This window comes from Drosophila sulfurigaster, chromosome 2R (genome assembly GCF_023558435.1).
Source record: "Drosophila sulfurigaster albostrigata strain 15112-1811.04 chromosome 2R, ASM2355843v2, whole genome shotgun sequence".
In the NCBI taxonomy this organism is placed as follows: domain Eukaryota; kingdom Metazoa; phylum Arthropoda; class Insecta; order Diptera; family Drosophilidae; genus Drosophila; species Drosophila sulfurigaster.
The window spans coordinates 7,976,304-7,991,910 of NC_084882.1; the positions used below are offsets into that span (position 1 = coordinate 7,976,304).

General features: G+C 38.7%; 1 protein-coding gene across 1 annotated transcript; it reads left to right on the top strand.

The window, feature by feature from the left end:
- The first annotated feature begins 135 nt into the window (after nt 1-135).
- LOC133836084 (zinc finger protein 793) lies at nt 136-14,784 on the top strand. Its single transcript, XM_062266381.1, is given in 7 exon segments — nt 136-249; nt 704-1,231; nt 8,596-8,742; nt 10,019-10,497; nt 10,499-10,765; nt 10,831-10,927; nt 10,996-14,784. Coding segments are annotated over 6 exon segments (1,344 nt in total). The 5' UTR covers nt 136-249; nt 704-1,041; the 3' UTR covers nt 11,160-14,784.
- Nucleotides 14,785-15,607: the final 823 nt, after the last annotated feature.

Sequence of the window (15,607 nt, forward strand, 5' to 3'; positions counted from 1 at the left end):
TGAACACAAACACTATACACACATAGAAAAGAAACACATGCATATAAACATATGTACACACACATACACATATTAGCGAACTAACACAAAAAAGAGAGCGCTGCGCTGTCACTGTCATTTGTCCGTTGCGTCGCCGTTGGCGTCGCAGTCGCTGCCTGCGCCTGATTGCCGTTGCCTGCCCCAGTGTTTCCGCTTTCTTTCGTTGTAATGTTACTTTTAGTTTGATGTCGGAGCCTCGACGAGCCGGTTGTAAGCGTGACTTTCGTTTAATTCTACTTTATTATTGTTGTTGTTGTTCTTGCTCGCCCGCCGTCGTGGTCGCCGCGGTCTCCGTTGCCTAGTGTGTGTGAGTGTGTTCGTGTTGTGTGTATGTGTATCGTCCCCGTGTGCGTGTGTGTATGTTTAGTTTAAGCGAAATTGAAAGTTGTACATTTTGCTACCCCCAAAAAGCAAAGCGCTGCATACAATCGCGCGCTCACACATAGTACGTGTGTGTGTGTGTGCGCCACGCCACACCAATCAAAAACCAACCCCCACCAACAAGAATAACAACAATAATAACAACAGCAGCAGCAAAAACAACTGCTACAACAACAAGAAAGCAAGTTTTAGCACCACCCACTGTTGAGAAGCACCGCATTTTAGTCATCGTCATCGTCTGTTGTTTGTGTGCTTCTTCTCCTCCACTTCCATTGCGTTTCAGTTTCGCAGGCTCAGCGCTCATCATTAATGTTACACAGTTACAGTTAACTCTGCTAGTAGTGTTGGTTAGTGCACAATTGAAATAACCAAAATAAACGCAACAAAAAAGCGAAAGTGTTACACAAGTCACAAAACCGTCATCGAAGAATCGCGTCTCCAAAAAAAAAAAGAAAAAATAAAAGAAAAGAAGAAAAAAACAACAACCAATTGGTAAATCGCAGTCCAGCGCACTCCTGCGTGTGTCGAGTGCGTGTGTATTGTTTGTGTACGCGAAGTGTGCGTGTATTAGTGTGCTTGTGTATGGTGAAGAAGCATTGTTAAAATAATATTAAAACTGTCATGATGAATTTCTCCGCGTTCGGCGGCCCCTTCTCTGGCATTCATCAGTTTGCTGCTAAATTTGATGCACAAACACCGGGTGCATTTGGAACGCCACCAGTGAACGCAGCGGCCGCTGCAGCGGGCAGCGATAATCATGTGCAACGCTATCAGACCAATGGCAATCATTTCAATCAGAATGTGCCCAACGGTAAGTGCAACAAACACACATATGTATGTATGTATGTACATATGTACTCGAAAATAAATATATATAAATTATGTACATAAATAGGCGTACATAAAAATAAGCGCAGTATGTGTGGTTGTGTGTACAGCATAATCACTAAAAATTTATTTTATTTTTATCGATTTATTTTCGCTTGCTGCCTGCCGCGTCGTTGTCGCTGTCGTTTGCGTCGGCAGCGACGCCAGCGCTGGCGTCTACAACACAAACGGCGACGACGACGATTTGCTTTTCCCTATGCCCCATGCACTACAACTCGCCGTTTGGGGTCTTTTGAACATGTGTAACTAGAACAACATTCTTGTTTTGATCAGCTCTTTCGAAGAGAATGCAGAAGATCAAGCACAAACAATATCACACATGGAATGAGAGTGCCGAAGAGAACTGAGAATGTTCATTTTGATTTCGTTGTGCTCTTCGTTAACGAAACACAATATGTTAGAGTGCAATAGCACGATCGCTTAATCATCCGCTTAGTATTTCGATTTTTGTTATTGTGGTATTTTGGTTCACAGAACTGGCTCATAAAGAAAAGATGCATTCATCAATATTGCCTTTGCTGGAGCGTTGCCACATAGCTGGAAAACGAGTTTTATTCACACATTGAACATTTAAATGTCCTAAATAATAAAATACTGAAAATGTTTTTTTCTTCTTTACTTGGACTTAACTAAAACTAAAATAAAAAATAAAATACTTCACAATACAATAAGCAAATTTGTATTTAAAAAAGATTTAAAAATTGCAAACCGAAAGCTAATATACCTTAAATAAAGTATTAATATATAAGAATATGAATATGAATGAAAAATGAAAAATTTCTGGCAAAGATAATAATAATCTATCTTTTTTGCTTCGAGAACACTAAAAAATCATTACGAATTGTTTTGCTAACATCCCTCCTAATCGTTAAAAAGAGCAAACCCTCTAAACACCAGCGTGTACCCTAGTTTGTTTGCCACACTTATACTTGTAAAGAGAGCGGGAACGACTGTCATCATAACCGAATATAACGATTTTTGTTGCTGCTGCTGCTGTTTTGCGTTGCTTTTGCTTTTTTTTTCCTGCACTATGTTTTGAGTCATTACCACCCACCCTCGTTTCATATGTACGTGTGTGTGTGGGACGTGTTGTGTGTGTGTGTTGGTGAGCCTGCTGCTGCCAGTTTTTCTCTTGTTGTTGCTTAGCTTCGCTTGAAAATGCAATGAACTCAAATAACTTTTGAATTTGCTGCATTTTACTTTGTATAGCCCCGGGGGTGGGTTTTTGTCGTTAGCTACTCAACACACAACGCACACATAGAAACACAATTACAATGGGGGAGTTTGAGTGGCTGAGTATGCTATTGTGTGTGTGTGTGCGTGCGCAGTTTTCAACCCCAACCCCCCTGTGAGGAAGCGTCGCTGCTTTTTTAATTGCACTGACTTCCTTCAGCCAAGTTGCAACTCTTTGTGGCTGGGGTGACTACTGTCATACCCCCTTCTAACATCCCCTATTGTGGGCATGTACATAAGGTAGATAGACAGGCCTAATACAATAGCACCGAACCCTTTAACCGACACCCATCTCAGTCCTCAACAAATGCATCGCACTTCTTTGTTAATTGCAATTAGTTGCATTCACTTGTATAATTAGATTCTCAAACCAATAGACTATGTTTACATTTCATAACTATATTAATTTTTTTTATATTTCCATCATGCATTATTTCCCACTTTCCAGTCTTCGTATGCAGGCATTCATTGAAAATTAAAGAACCCAATACCAATATCAGTCACAGTCCCAAACCCAAATTGAAACTTCAGAGCAGAGACCAAACAAACGACCAAATGCCACTGTTCGTGTAGTTCATTGATCCCAGCTTTTCAGCTCTACGCATTACATTTCCAGTTTAGCGTTTTATTTTATTTCATTTTTCTTCTTTTTACCTGCACCCAGGCAACAACAGGAAAATGTATCTATGCATGTGTGTGTGCTCTTTTTTTTATCTATCAAACTGTGCGTGTGGCTGCAGTCAGCGAATGCAGGCAGGTATATAGCTAGACTAGACCGTAGTACCCCCGGTCCGCTCTCTGCTCTTCTGTTGCAGCTACTGCATTTTCTTGTCACTTATTAGCTGGCTTATCACATGAACGCACATACCGTACAGAGCGGACAGCTGCAACACGACCGTAACTTGTCCCAGAGTCCAGTTTTTGGAGATAGATAACCCAGCCGATAGCACTCTACGTTGTATTTGCTCCACGACCAAACTACAAAATATATGAATGGCTGCAATCGACAAACTCTTCTTGTAAAGCCAGCCAATTAGTAAGATATTTTTTTGAAGATTCCCATAGCAAAATGTCTTCGTTTGTGAGACGTCTTTATGTCGTTTACAAAGAATGTGACTGATTTTGGGAAAGTATGTATGTATATGGTAGGAGAGTAAATAAGTGATGATAGTAGATTATAGAATATTGATTTTTTGATATTTATTTTATGCGAAGTTCTTTTCTGGAAAGGTAACTTCTTTTTGGGTTTTTTTGTTTTCTTATTCAATACGAAGTATAAATGATAACGTTTATAAATATTCAAGTTACTTAATGATAATATGCTTAGAATTTAAATTGTCTCAATCTATAAATATTAAATCATATTGTTTATGTTGTTTCTGGACATCATAAGCATGTTTGTTTTTTACATAATACTTTTTCCCTGCTGGAAATTTCTTAAGCTTTAACGTCAAAATGATTTGATATCATAAAGAATTTTATATGGGTAAAGTATGGCAAAACAAAATAAAAAACAAAAATATAAGACAAATAGTTTTCGAAGCTCATTGATTTTGAACGACGACGATGATGATGACGACGATTGAGACTGAAATGTCCGTAGCACCCGTTAAGGATGAGTAACAAACCGCATGCAGTGTGAGTGTTGACATGGAAGGGTGCTTAAGAGTTTTAGAAAAGTGTTTAAAACTGTATGCCGATCATAATGACATGATCAGAATTGGTAAAAAGAAATTTCATATTCCATGTGGATGACCAGTCAAGCAAATGAATGTGATAATATTGTGGTGAGGGAGGGTGGAAGGTTTCGCTCTTCTGGTCGCTGGCACACCCCAACCCTCAACCTGCAACCCACCCCCAACCCCATAAATAATTTGCACTCATGTACATATTTTCTATGTGTACATAGCAGAGTATGGCCAAGTGTGAGTTCAGGAGAGTGGGAGCGCCATCCGCTTGGGTGGCTTTGCTGGTTTACACCCCCACTGCGAGACGAGGCGGCAACGCCTGATTCTATGCAACACTAAAAATGCGCGTGCTTATAAGTCTGTCAGAGCTTAGGTGTGGTGGGGTGGGTGACACTGAGAGTGTGAGAGTGCGAGTATGAGTGTGTGTTTTTATATACATACATTCCATATGTACTTACATAGTACAACAACACATCGTGCTGATATATGACCGTATGGGTGTGTATGTAATTGAGTTAACTCCCAACGCTAAGGCCAACCCCTGCCACAGTTACAACCACAATCCCCATCCCAACCCCAACCCCCACTCACATTTGCCCCACCTCATCCCTCATTCCTCATCTTCCTTTAGACTTAACAAAGCCGACCAAAAAGCAAGCAAGTGTAAAATAATAAAGCCAAAACGAAGCTTTTTTCTTTTCGTATTTCGTATGGCAGCTTTAAGGCTTAAAGCTGTGCTGCCAACTTTGTCGTGGTCTGAGCGGTTTATTCGTGCTGTAATTGTTGTTGCTGTTGACGTTGCTGGCCGCTGATGACTCAAACTCTGGTGACTGGCGCCGCGTCGCGCTACCCACGCCCACACCAACTAGCACTCACACTCGCGCAGTGAGCAAATAACCCCCAACTCTAATAGGGGTTGCAGTTTTTCCAGTTTCCTAACTTAACGCCACTCTAGGCGTACTCTCACTCTCTGACGCTCTCGCTCTCTCTCAATTTTTTCTCTCTCTATATACTTGCATATGGTATTATATATGTGTGTACATACATATATACAAACAAACATACACATACATCATTCTTTCTGTTGCGCGCGCGCTCTCTCACCGCTTTCACTGGCCTCACACGAGCGATTTGTGTGTGCCGGCACACTATAAACACACTTAAAAGTAGGAACACAGACATGTCCATGTATTCCGAAACGTTCCCCAAACCTAGCGAATTCCTTTCCATTTTGTTCCACTTTAGATCGAAACTCAAACCCGAAGCACAGACAACGCTGTCAAAGGCCGCCATATTGTGGGTAGGAGAGAGTCTAATGGTCTCTCTTTCACTGACTCTCTCTCACGCTCTTTCACTCTCTGTGTGTGTCAGAAAACTCCTCTCTGGTCTCTTTGGTGTGAAGTTGGGAGCGCTCTCACTCTCGCTTGGCCGTGTTTCAGTCAGTTTTCACCGACTTTAACTCGTTGCTAGGCATTGGCACGAGCAACAAAAAGCCGTGGCGTCTCGTACTCATCGTTCATCGCTTAACATTCGTCGTTCTCGTCCTGGTCTTGCTCCTGGCTCATGTGAAAGTGAAGTGAAAAGTGAAATGTTACAACGACGACAATGCCGGGTACGACGATGAAAATGGAGCGCATGCTTTCAGCTGTGTTGTGTTTGTTGTTGTCAGGACATTCGATGTTGTCGTTAGCCGTTCTCGTATCCACAAGGCTTAGACCAGTATTTCCGTGCGTCTATCGTTCCACTCGTACCCATGTACTTCCCTCTCGCTCTCTCTTTCTGTTCCTATATAGTATACGTACAACATCTCACTCTTTTGAGCATGTTTTTGGCCGGTTTTGTTTTGTCAACTTGTGACTTGTTTTTCTTGTTGTTTGTCATTTTTATGGCCAGTTGGTTTTTCTGTCACTTTTTTCTTTGTCTACTTTTGGGGCTGCTGTTAGTCTGTGCACTCATTTTATTCACTTGATTAATTACCGTACATAAGCCTTGCATTTGCCAAACAGCTACCATTGGTAATCCATAGGTTTGAGGCAATTTAATTGCTCAAATAATATTTGATTATCTCGTTCTTTTCGTTTCTTCGGCTTTCTAAGACGATGTTTGCGTTGAGATTTTCGGCCCATGTTATTAATCGATTTCTCGTGCGTAAGCAATGAGAGTAATTTACACGTTGAAACCTTATATTTAAAAAAGGTTATACTAGATGTTAGATAGGATTTATTTATTTGTAGTAGTTTTTCAAGATAAAGTTGAATATTCTATAAATAGGTCTTGCTTAACTATAACGACAAGCAAAATGGTAACACGTGGAAACGGTTGGAATTGAAACAGTCTTACAAGTCTATCGCGAAATCTCTTGTAACTTTCGGAGATCGAAACATATAAATTTTGTTTATATATGAATATATTGTTGCATAACATTAATGCAAAGGATCTATAATTATTTTTATGTGTTCATCTTCCTTTAAAATTATAACTTATAATTACATTTTTTAACTTATTTCTTTTGGTGGAGTTGGAAAAGACTTTAATTATTTTTTTCTTGGATAAATGAACGTTCTCGGAAAATATTCAGTTTATCTGACATATTCTTAATATGGCTTTCGGTACCTTTTATGGTTCGCTGATCAATTGTTTTTAACTTAACTTAATCTCCCATGTGGACTACTTACTTGCCTTTATTAAATCCTATTAGCTTGTTTCCTTTCTTGTTGCTGTGTGCCCAAGCTTAAGGAATTACATACGAGTATAGAAGCATATAGAATGTTGTACATGTACATATGACCTGCCTAATTGAGATCAGCACATTTAATGCGCTGCCCCCCAAAAGTATGCTAGAGTTTATTATTCGACTGTGGTAGCACACACAACAAAGCATTAAAGCATAAGAAATTTGTTAAATTATAACACAAGGTCACAAGTTAATTTATACAAGGGACTGACAAACAGATGCCTTGCACAAAGGCATACATCTAAACTCACGTACTTACACCCACACGCATACATACACACCGACAAACACACACAAACGTATTCCTTTTAAAGATTTGAGCTCGGTTTTTTCTTCTTTCGTTTATTTTATTATTATTAAATTTGTAACCTTTTTGCCTGCCTGCCTGGCCATATCACGAGCCCCGTCACGCCTCTCGGCCCTCGCCCTCGGCCATTGTGTGTACATAATGATATCGACAGGAAAAAGGAAGCAAATGTAAAGAAAATACTCTGACGAAAAAACCGGGCCAATTGGCAACAGCCAAAAAATATTTATTAATAAAAAACGAGCGCCCGGCAAAACGATAGCGCAAAAGGCAATGCCGAAAAATACACGCACTCAGACACCTATACGCATCGCACACACACACATACATACATACATACAGATAGTATAGAGACGCACACACATACAAATAGCACATTGAGAAATGTGTAGCATACATTTTGAGGCGCGTCGGTAGGGCCGGCGTTTTCAATTTTAATTTCCTTTTTCCTATGTATGCGTGGCTCGCACGTGTGCGTCTCTCTTGCTCTGTGTATGTGTGGGTGCCAAATTTGTCCTTGGCAGCGGCAGAGAGGCGACGACAGGCGAGCAGGCGCAGGCGGAGGCGAAGGCGGAGACAGGCAGACAAGCTCACAGCTGCCTACAGTAAGAGCCAGCAACCGAAAACAACAACGAAAACAAGGCATACCAACACATACATACACATGTCAGTCAACAGCAGCCAGTGTTGCCAACTACTACCACAGAATGTTGCTACCCACTTACACACAGACAGGCAGTAACGTGCGTGCGTGTGTGTCTGTGTGTACATACATATACATACATACATAGCGTGTATAAATCGTGTGCCAGTGGGACATTGTCATCGTTGAGCCGACGACGACGACGACGTCGACGAGCGACGAGCCGCCCGCTTTGTGCCGGCACCCGATCCTCGTTCGTTGTCCGTGTGTCTGAAAATATGTATAGTCTGTTTGTGCGTGTATGTGCGCGCGTGTGTGTGTGTTTGTGTTGGCCACCAGCTGTAGCTGCTGTGCCCAGCCAGACACAGGCCCCAGTCAGTTGTAGTTAGTCGGTGTGCTCGCTTGAAGCTCGCGTGTGGCGTCCTCAGTTTGAAGACTTTTTAACGTGAAATCAAATCAAAGATAAAGAAAAATCTGCTAATTTATTATATACACACACCCATCTAATATTTACTATTTATACTTAATTAACAAAACTTCGAAAAGGCTGTGACTATAGCGCAATTCGAGCATGTGTAAATATTAAATGATGATTAGATAGATTTTTGAGATACTTTAAATTATTCTCGACCATGTTTGCTTTACTAATTGTCTAATTTTTCCCTTATTCTTCCCTTTGCAGTTTCCGCGGCCAATAATATGCAATATGGTCAAAATATATCCATACCGTACTCACAGCCGCAGAGTGATCTAAACTTTTTGAATGCGGCAGCAGCAGCGGATCATAAGGGTAAAATCCATCCAAAAATTGAACGTGACCGGGAAGAAGGTGAGTCGGCGACGCTGGCAAGAGAGTGAGAATGGTAGAGGAAGGGGGAGACGGAAACGGACACGGAGAGGGGGCAGACGCCATTGAGCGGGGGATTGTCGAGGGGATAGTGTGCTAGATGACAGTGATGGTGTATAAAGCACACGCCACACGAACATATATATTTTCTTTGCTATACCTTTTTTTTTTCTGTTTTTCTTTTTCGGCTGCTTTGTTGGGTTTGCTATCTGTATGTGGCATGTAATTTCAAGGACGCCCATTATTCTTCGTGTGGCTCCCTACAGTTCTTCATCCCTCTCAGCCCCTCAGCCCCTTAGCCGGGGCAGGCTCGACATCAGGAGAGGGTGGCGGGGTTGCAGTCGGCTCGTTTGGTTCGGCTCAAAGTTAACAAAAAAAAAGGAAAAATGTTGCGCTGTCTGGATTGAGATTTTTGTAGCATACTTTTTGGAGCGACCAGCGCTTTCCCAAAAAGTTTTATCTGTGCCAAATTTATGGGTGCTGTAGATGAAGGAGTCTACTATGTATATATGTACGTATTTATGTTGAGTATATACGTATGTATTTCCTATTAACAAGTTGAGAATTTGTGTTTACTTGTTGTCGAGCCGAAAGTTTTTCCTCACATTTTCCACGTGGGCGTATTAACTTTAAAAGAGCAGCTGAAAACTTGAGCTTAGCCCCAGGGAACAGGCAGTTGATGGAGGCAACTAGAGAGCAGGAGCGAGATGGTTGATTGGCACACAGAAACGAAGAGTGAGAGAGAGAGAGAGAAAGATATGGAGTGGGCTATAGGGTTAGGGAAATGGAATGTCATGTGTCCTTGGCGGCAGTAAAAGTAGGCACAGTGACTGAAGGCTGGAGTTGTGGCATGGATGTTGGCAGCCTGGGATTTTCAAGAAAATAGAATTGAGCCTGTGCACACATACACACACATATACTTACTTGAACAGAAGCAGTCAGACACACCCACACAGACACACGGAGGTGTGTGTGTGTGTGTGTGTTGCCAAGCCGAAGCAATTTGTTGTTGGGGTAGGTTTTTTTCTACTCACAACCAGTCGACGCCAGAAAATTATCCAGGAAGCTATTAGATAATGCATGAACTGCTGCTACTAAGGCGTGGGTGGGGATCTGTGTCTGGGTGTATCCTTCATCTTCATCATCATCATTATCATCATCATCATCCGTAGTAGCACCCATCACGATGATGGGGAATATAGAGAAGAGAGCAAGACTTAATTGACTCACATATTATTCCTTATGCTACCATCCGCAGTGCTCAATCAGCAAATCTTACAGAATGTCAATCAGTCGTGGCAGACGCTGGCCAACACGGCCAACACTGTCGACTATTCATCGCATTTGCTATCCGCAACACTGCCAATATCCATACAGCACTTCCTCAAGTACTCGGAAACAATAAAGAAGGAATCCTCGGGTGATGTGCTTAAGAATGGCACTAACTTGGCCAGCCTGGCGCTGGGCGGCGTCGCATTAACACCCAGCAACAACGGCGCCAACGGTGGTGGGGCCCATCATAACGGTGGCCTCGTTGGCATGGAGCATGGTGGCGGGCATATGACCAACATGACGGATGCCAATGGCGCCGCATTGGCCAACGGTGGCGCCACCAATGGTGTCAATGGCAATGCGAACGGTACGGTGACCAATGGAGCCGCCGTATCCAGCACTGCAGCGGTGGGCACCACAAATGCCACAGGTGGTGGCACCACCACCACCACCGGCAAGAAAACCAAAAAAGAAGAAACCCCCAAAGGAGAAGAAGCCACGTCCCAAGCCCGGCGAAATTCGTGAAACGAAAGCATTGGATGGCTCCACGCTCTATTGCTGCCCCGAATGCCAGATGGCCTATCCGGATCGCAGTCTGATCGAGCAGCACGTCATCTCGCATGCCGTGGAGCGTCGCTTCGTCTGCGATATCTGCAATGCGGCGCTTAAGCGCAAAGATCATTTGACTCGGCACAAGCTGTCTCACATACCGGACAGGCCGCATGTTTGCAATGTGAGTAGATTAATTGAAATTCTTGGAGTGTAATTTGTACTATTTATTCATTGGATGTGTTACAGATATGCATGAAGTCGTTTAAGCGCAAGGAACAGCTCACTTTGCACATTGTTATACACTCGGGCGAGAAGAAGCACGTCTGCATCGAGTGTGGAAAAGGTGAAAACGAATTGAAGAGATTGCCAAAGTTTGCCATTTACTTACTTGAAATATCTCTCCACTTGCAGGTTTCTATCGCAAGGATCACTTGCGTAAACACACGCGTTCGCACATCGCTCGACGCGTCAAATCGGAAGTATCAGCCCAGAATGTGAATGGCACTACCGCCACTAACAATGCGCAGAATAATTCGCTACATGGTTCCTGAGGTTCGTACAAGGACTTTTGGTAAAGTCTTTAACACATTTCATGCCACAAAAGAGCTACTCAGTTTTTGCCAACACTTTGTCGACAGCAATGCGTTCGCAAAGTGATGGAAAGAGCTGAGTGTGCTTTTGAAATGTGTTGAGGAGTTTACCGAAGGTCCTGCTGAGCGTCACCCCAAATCCAATAACCCTCAGAAAAAAGAAACAAAACAAATACAAGTTATATACTTACAAACTACAATATATGCAAGTATTAGTTAAATTTTGTTTACAACACTTTCAGTTCTTTAGCTTTGGTTCTTTCAGTTCACATTTTCGCACAAAAAGTTAAGCAAAGTATAGCAATTTAAATGTACAAAAAAGTAAAACAAAAACGAAGCAAACGCAAAAGATGAAGAGAAATTTTAAAACATGAAGTAAGCGCATTTCATTTGAACTAAAAAACAGTTTGCTTTCATTTCGTTATGAGGATCTGTGATCTTTGCTGCATAATACTAACACGAAAGAAATGAAAAGATAAAGAATAAAAAACGGATAGATGGCAACTTTAAGCTTTTAAGTGTAATTAAATAAGTTTTAAAGAATTTATGTGCAATTTGTTTACACACATTATGATTTGCATATTCTATTGTTCATCCAGCTTTTGTTTATTGATCGTCTTAAATATATGTACGTAGAATAAGTTTGGAAATTTATTTGAGGAAACCCATTTGATGCGCATATTTGATAAGTAAAGATGTACGAATTGAGAAGGGTATATATTTCTAGTCTTATACTTTATTCGATCAATTATGAATGAGTAACTTGAGGCAGTCAGCCCTGTTTCGAGTTCCGCTGTCGCATTCCTCATATGAGAAAGAGTTGCGAGAGCGGAATTCAAAGCAAGCCTGCGTGTCCTTTAATTTTAAGCTTTTAAAGAGTAACAAAAAAAAGAAAAGAAAACCACAACTTCGAAGTGAGCAAACACTAAACAGATAAATGCAATCCAAGCTTGCGTCTTTGCATGCCCAACTTCCAATCGTCGTTTAGATCAAAGCTACCATTAACAGATAAAAGCAAATTACAACAATATACCATATAATACTCTTTAGCTATAGCCAACTTACCATGCTTACCAAATACAAAATACAAAATACAACAAAATGGAAAAACATCAAGAATACAACAATATATATACATATATAGATACTATACTATAACCAATCGACAAAAGAAAAAAAAATACAAAAACAAAGAAAAAAGAAACCGCTGAGCAGCTCTAAATGAAAACAAAACGCTAACCAAAAACAATAACTGCAATAAAACTCAATAAACAAAAGAAATATATTTTATATAAATGCAAAAGGAAACAGACTTATACCAAATAAAAAACAAAAAACAAAAACAAATGGAAAAAGAAAACGTTAAAAGTATAGGATATGAATGAATGAAAGGCATAAAACAATAACCGAAATAAAGTGCAAACACTTCGTGCAAGTGAAACGTAATTTACTGTTCAAATACATAGCATTTTTTTGAGATTAACTATAAAGTAAAGTAAAGGTGTAAACAATACCATATACGTTTTATGATATGTACCAGCATACATATTTACATATAGTTATACGAAAGCTTCAAACTAATATACATACATGCATAATTACATTGAAACCAAATACAAATAGTTGTAATGGTTTTGTGTTTTATCCTTATCCTCATCCTTTTCATTGTTTCTCAATATCACATAGAAATGATCTCTGGGCACAAAGTTATCGAGCAATCAACATTGATAACACCATTACAAAGCTCTTTCTTCAATGTCCTGAAAGATTTGTTCCCATTTGCGTTCCCTTAAGCATTCAACTTGTAAGCTTTTAAATAGAGTCAGTAGTCGAACTTCGTGCCCATTGCCTCATTTGAAACGAATGCAGAGATTGTTTTTTATTGCGTTTTGGTTTTGACCTTAGTCATACTTTGTGTAGTAATATCAATGTGCTACATTCGTATTCACAATATGCTCAGTTCTTTTTCCTAAGGCATAACTATGAATATGTACGTTATTCGTGTGCAACAAAACAAAAAAAAACAAAAAAAGAAAAACAGCCTAAATTATATTCAGAGCGAACCGTAATAGTTGGCTTTGTGCGTTGCTTTGAATACAAAAGTTATTGAAATACTTGCAGTAAAGTACAAACAAATACACACTCATACATACATTCACAAGTGTACAATACATGTGGTGTACATTAAATGTGAAGAGAAGAAGCACCCAGATTAAATGAAGTAAGCCATAAAAAGTATTAGCCAAAAGTTACATATTAATTACCATAGATGGGAGAGAATGCTTAAAGTACAGTTACTACAAATTAGAATGGTACATTTTGGAAACTTTTTCGTAGCTCCCCAAAATGTGCCTCCGAGTGCCACACAGAAGACGAGTAGTCAGGTAACTATCCAAAGTTGTAGCCCCCAATAAATCTATAAAATAATAAGCAACCTTCAAAGCCCACGCAAACTTTTAAAATTCGCAATTTTTTTGTTTAGCATACTTATATAAATCGCATAAGAGAATATAAAACAATAAGTTTATAAAGAAAAATTGCAATAAATGACAAACAAAGGAAATTAAATCACTCAGGGATGAAGCCTCCAAACAAACAAAACAAAACAAAAAAACATAAAGTAAAAAATGCAATATTTTAAATGAAACTAAATAAAACGAGCAAAAAAAAAAGCAAAACAAAACTAAATTTATAAATAAAAGAAAAAATGGTACATTTTAAAGTAAAATATTTTAGAATAAAGAAAAACAAAACACGAAAATAACGAATGATAATAACAAAATAAAAAAAAAACTCATTAGAAATTTGCACAAATTTTTGGCATTTTATATAAATAAAAATCAAACAAGAGCATAAAAGAGCAAGAAAACATAAACATATTAAACATGAAATAATAAATTAAACACACATATTTTTCCAAATATTTAACGAATTGGTTTAGCGAAGGTATAACAGGCAAAACAATTGATTTAAAATAATAAACGAAAACGTAAAACAAAACACAGTCCGTGCAACTCTTAGTGAATTTAAATGAAATGTATTACAATTTACATATTTACAAATACAAGATAACAAAAAACAAAAACTAACGGATCGATGGAAGTATGTGCGTAGGAAGTGTGCGGCCAAAGATGAAGATTAGAATTGTAGTTAGAAGTACAGCAAAAGTTGAAACGACGGTTGAGCATTTTAAAGCATACCGAAATGCAGGAAGTCAGGATCGCAAGCATCAAGGCGGCAAGAAAGGAAGAATAGACGGAATAGGAAGGCGATGAATTAAAAGTTTATATGATGTAAACACTTTTTATATACCATTAATGAAAGTCAGAAATGCAAATACCGTATGTATGTATTGTACTGTATTTATGTTTAGTGTCAGCAGCAGCTAAAATAAAAACGAAAAGGAATATAAATAAAAAGAAAATATATTTGAAAAGCTTAATACATTTTAAGGTTAGGTTTTCTGCGAAAGGACTGAAGTTAAGGCAACGTAGCGTTTAAAAACAAAATTGCGAGTGTTATGGACATGGACGTGGACGAAAAAAACAATAAAAAATAATAAAAAAAAAAAAAAAAAAAAAAAAAAGGGAAGATAAGGAAAGCCCGCGAGTACTTATGTATTTTCGAGCTAAACAAAAACAAAACAAAGAGAAAAACAAGTTGCAACAAATGAATCAGCTACAATATTTTTTATAATTATAACTAAACTTAGCCTTGTTTCGACTTTGTTTAATGCAAATACAATTTTGACTCGTTTATAATTACATTTACTGTTTGTGATCGAAATTCAATGAGCAAGAGAAATAAAACAAAAATAAAAAATAAAAGAAGGCAAACTGCTGTTGTATGGCAAAGAGCAGGAACAGTAAATTGTACTTACTTAATATAGCAACAAACAACACACACAACATACACTTTGAATTATATTTACTTGAATTAAATAATAATAATGAGTATATATAACTTTGTACTTGAATAATATTTTATTTATATATATATATATATATATACCTTAAGTCAATAAAAATTCTAATAAATTATAATCACCTAAGATGAACGTTTAATTATTCAATTTGTTTGCATTTAGTTTGATAATTCATCTGCGAAATTGGAAAATCCTTATTGGTTTGTAGCAGAAACAAACATCAATGAATGTATCAATAAGTTCTAGGAAAAGTATCCGGCTTTTAACACCTTTTCCACATTTTGGTACATTTGTACGAGAAAGTCAGTAAAGTAAGTCCTTAGTAAATTACTCTATTATTGAAGTTACATTTTTCTGATATTTATATACTTTTTAAATGTTTTGATAGCTTTGTGCACCATTATCAAACAATCGAAATTTGTACTAAAATAAAATTAGAGATAACTATCGAAAAGATAATAATGTGGCTAATAACTTTTTGTCAGTAGCAAAAACCTCTAAGCGGGCC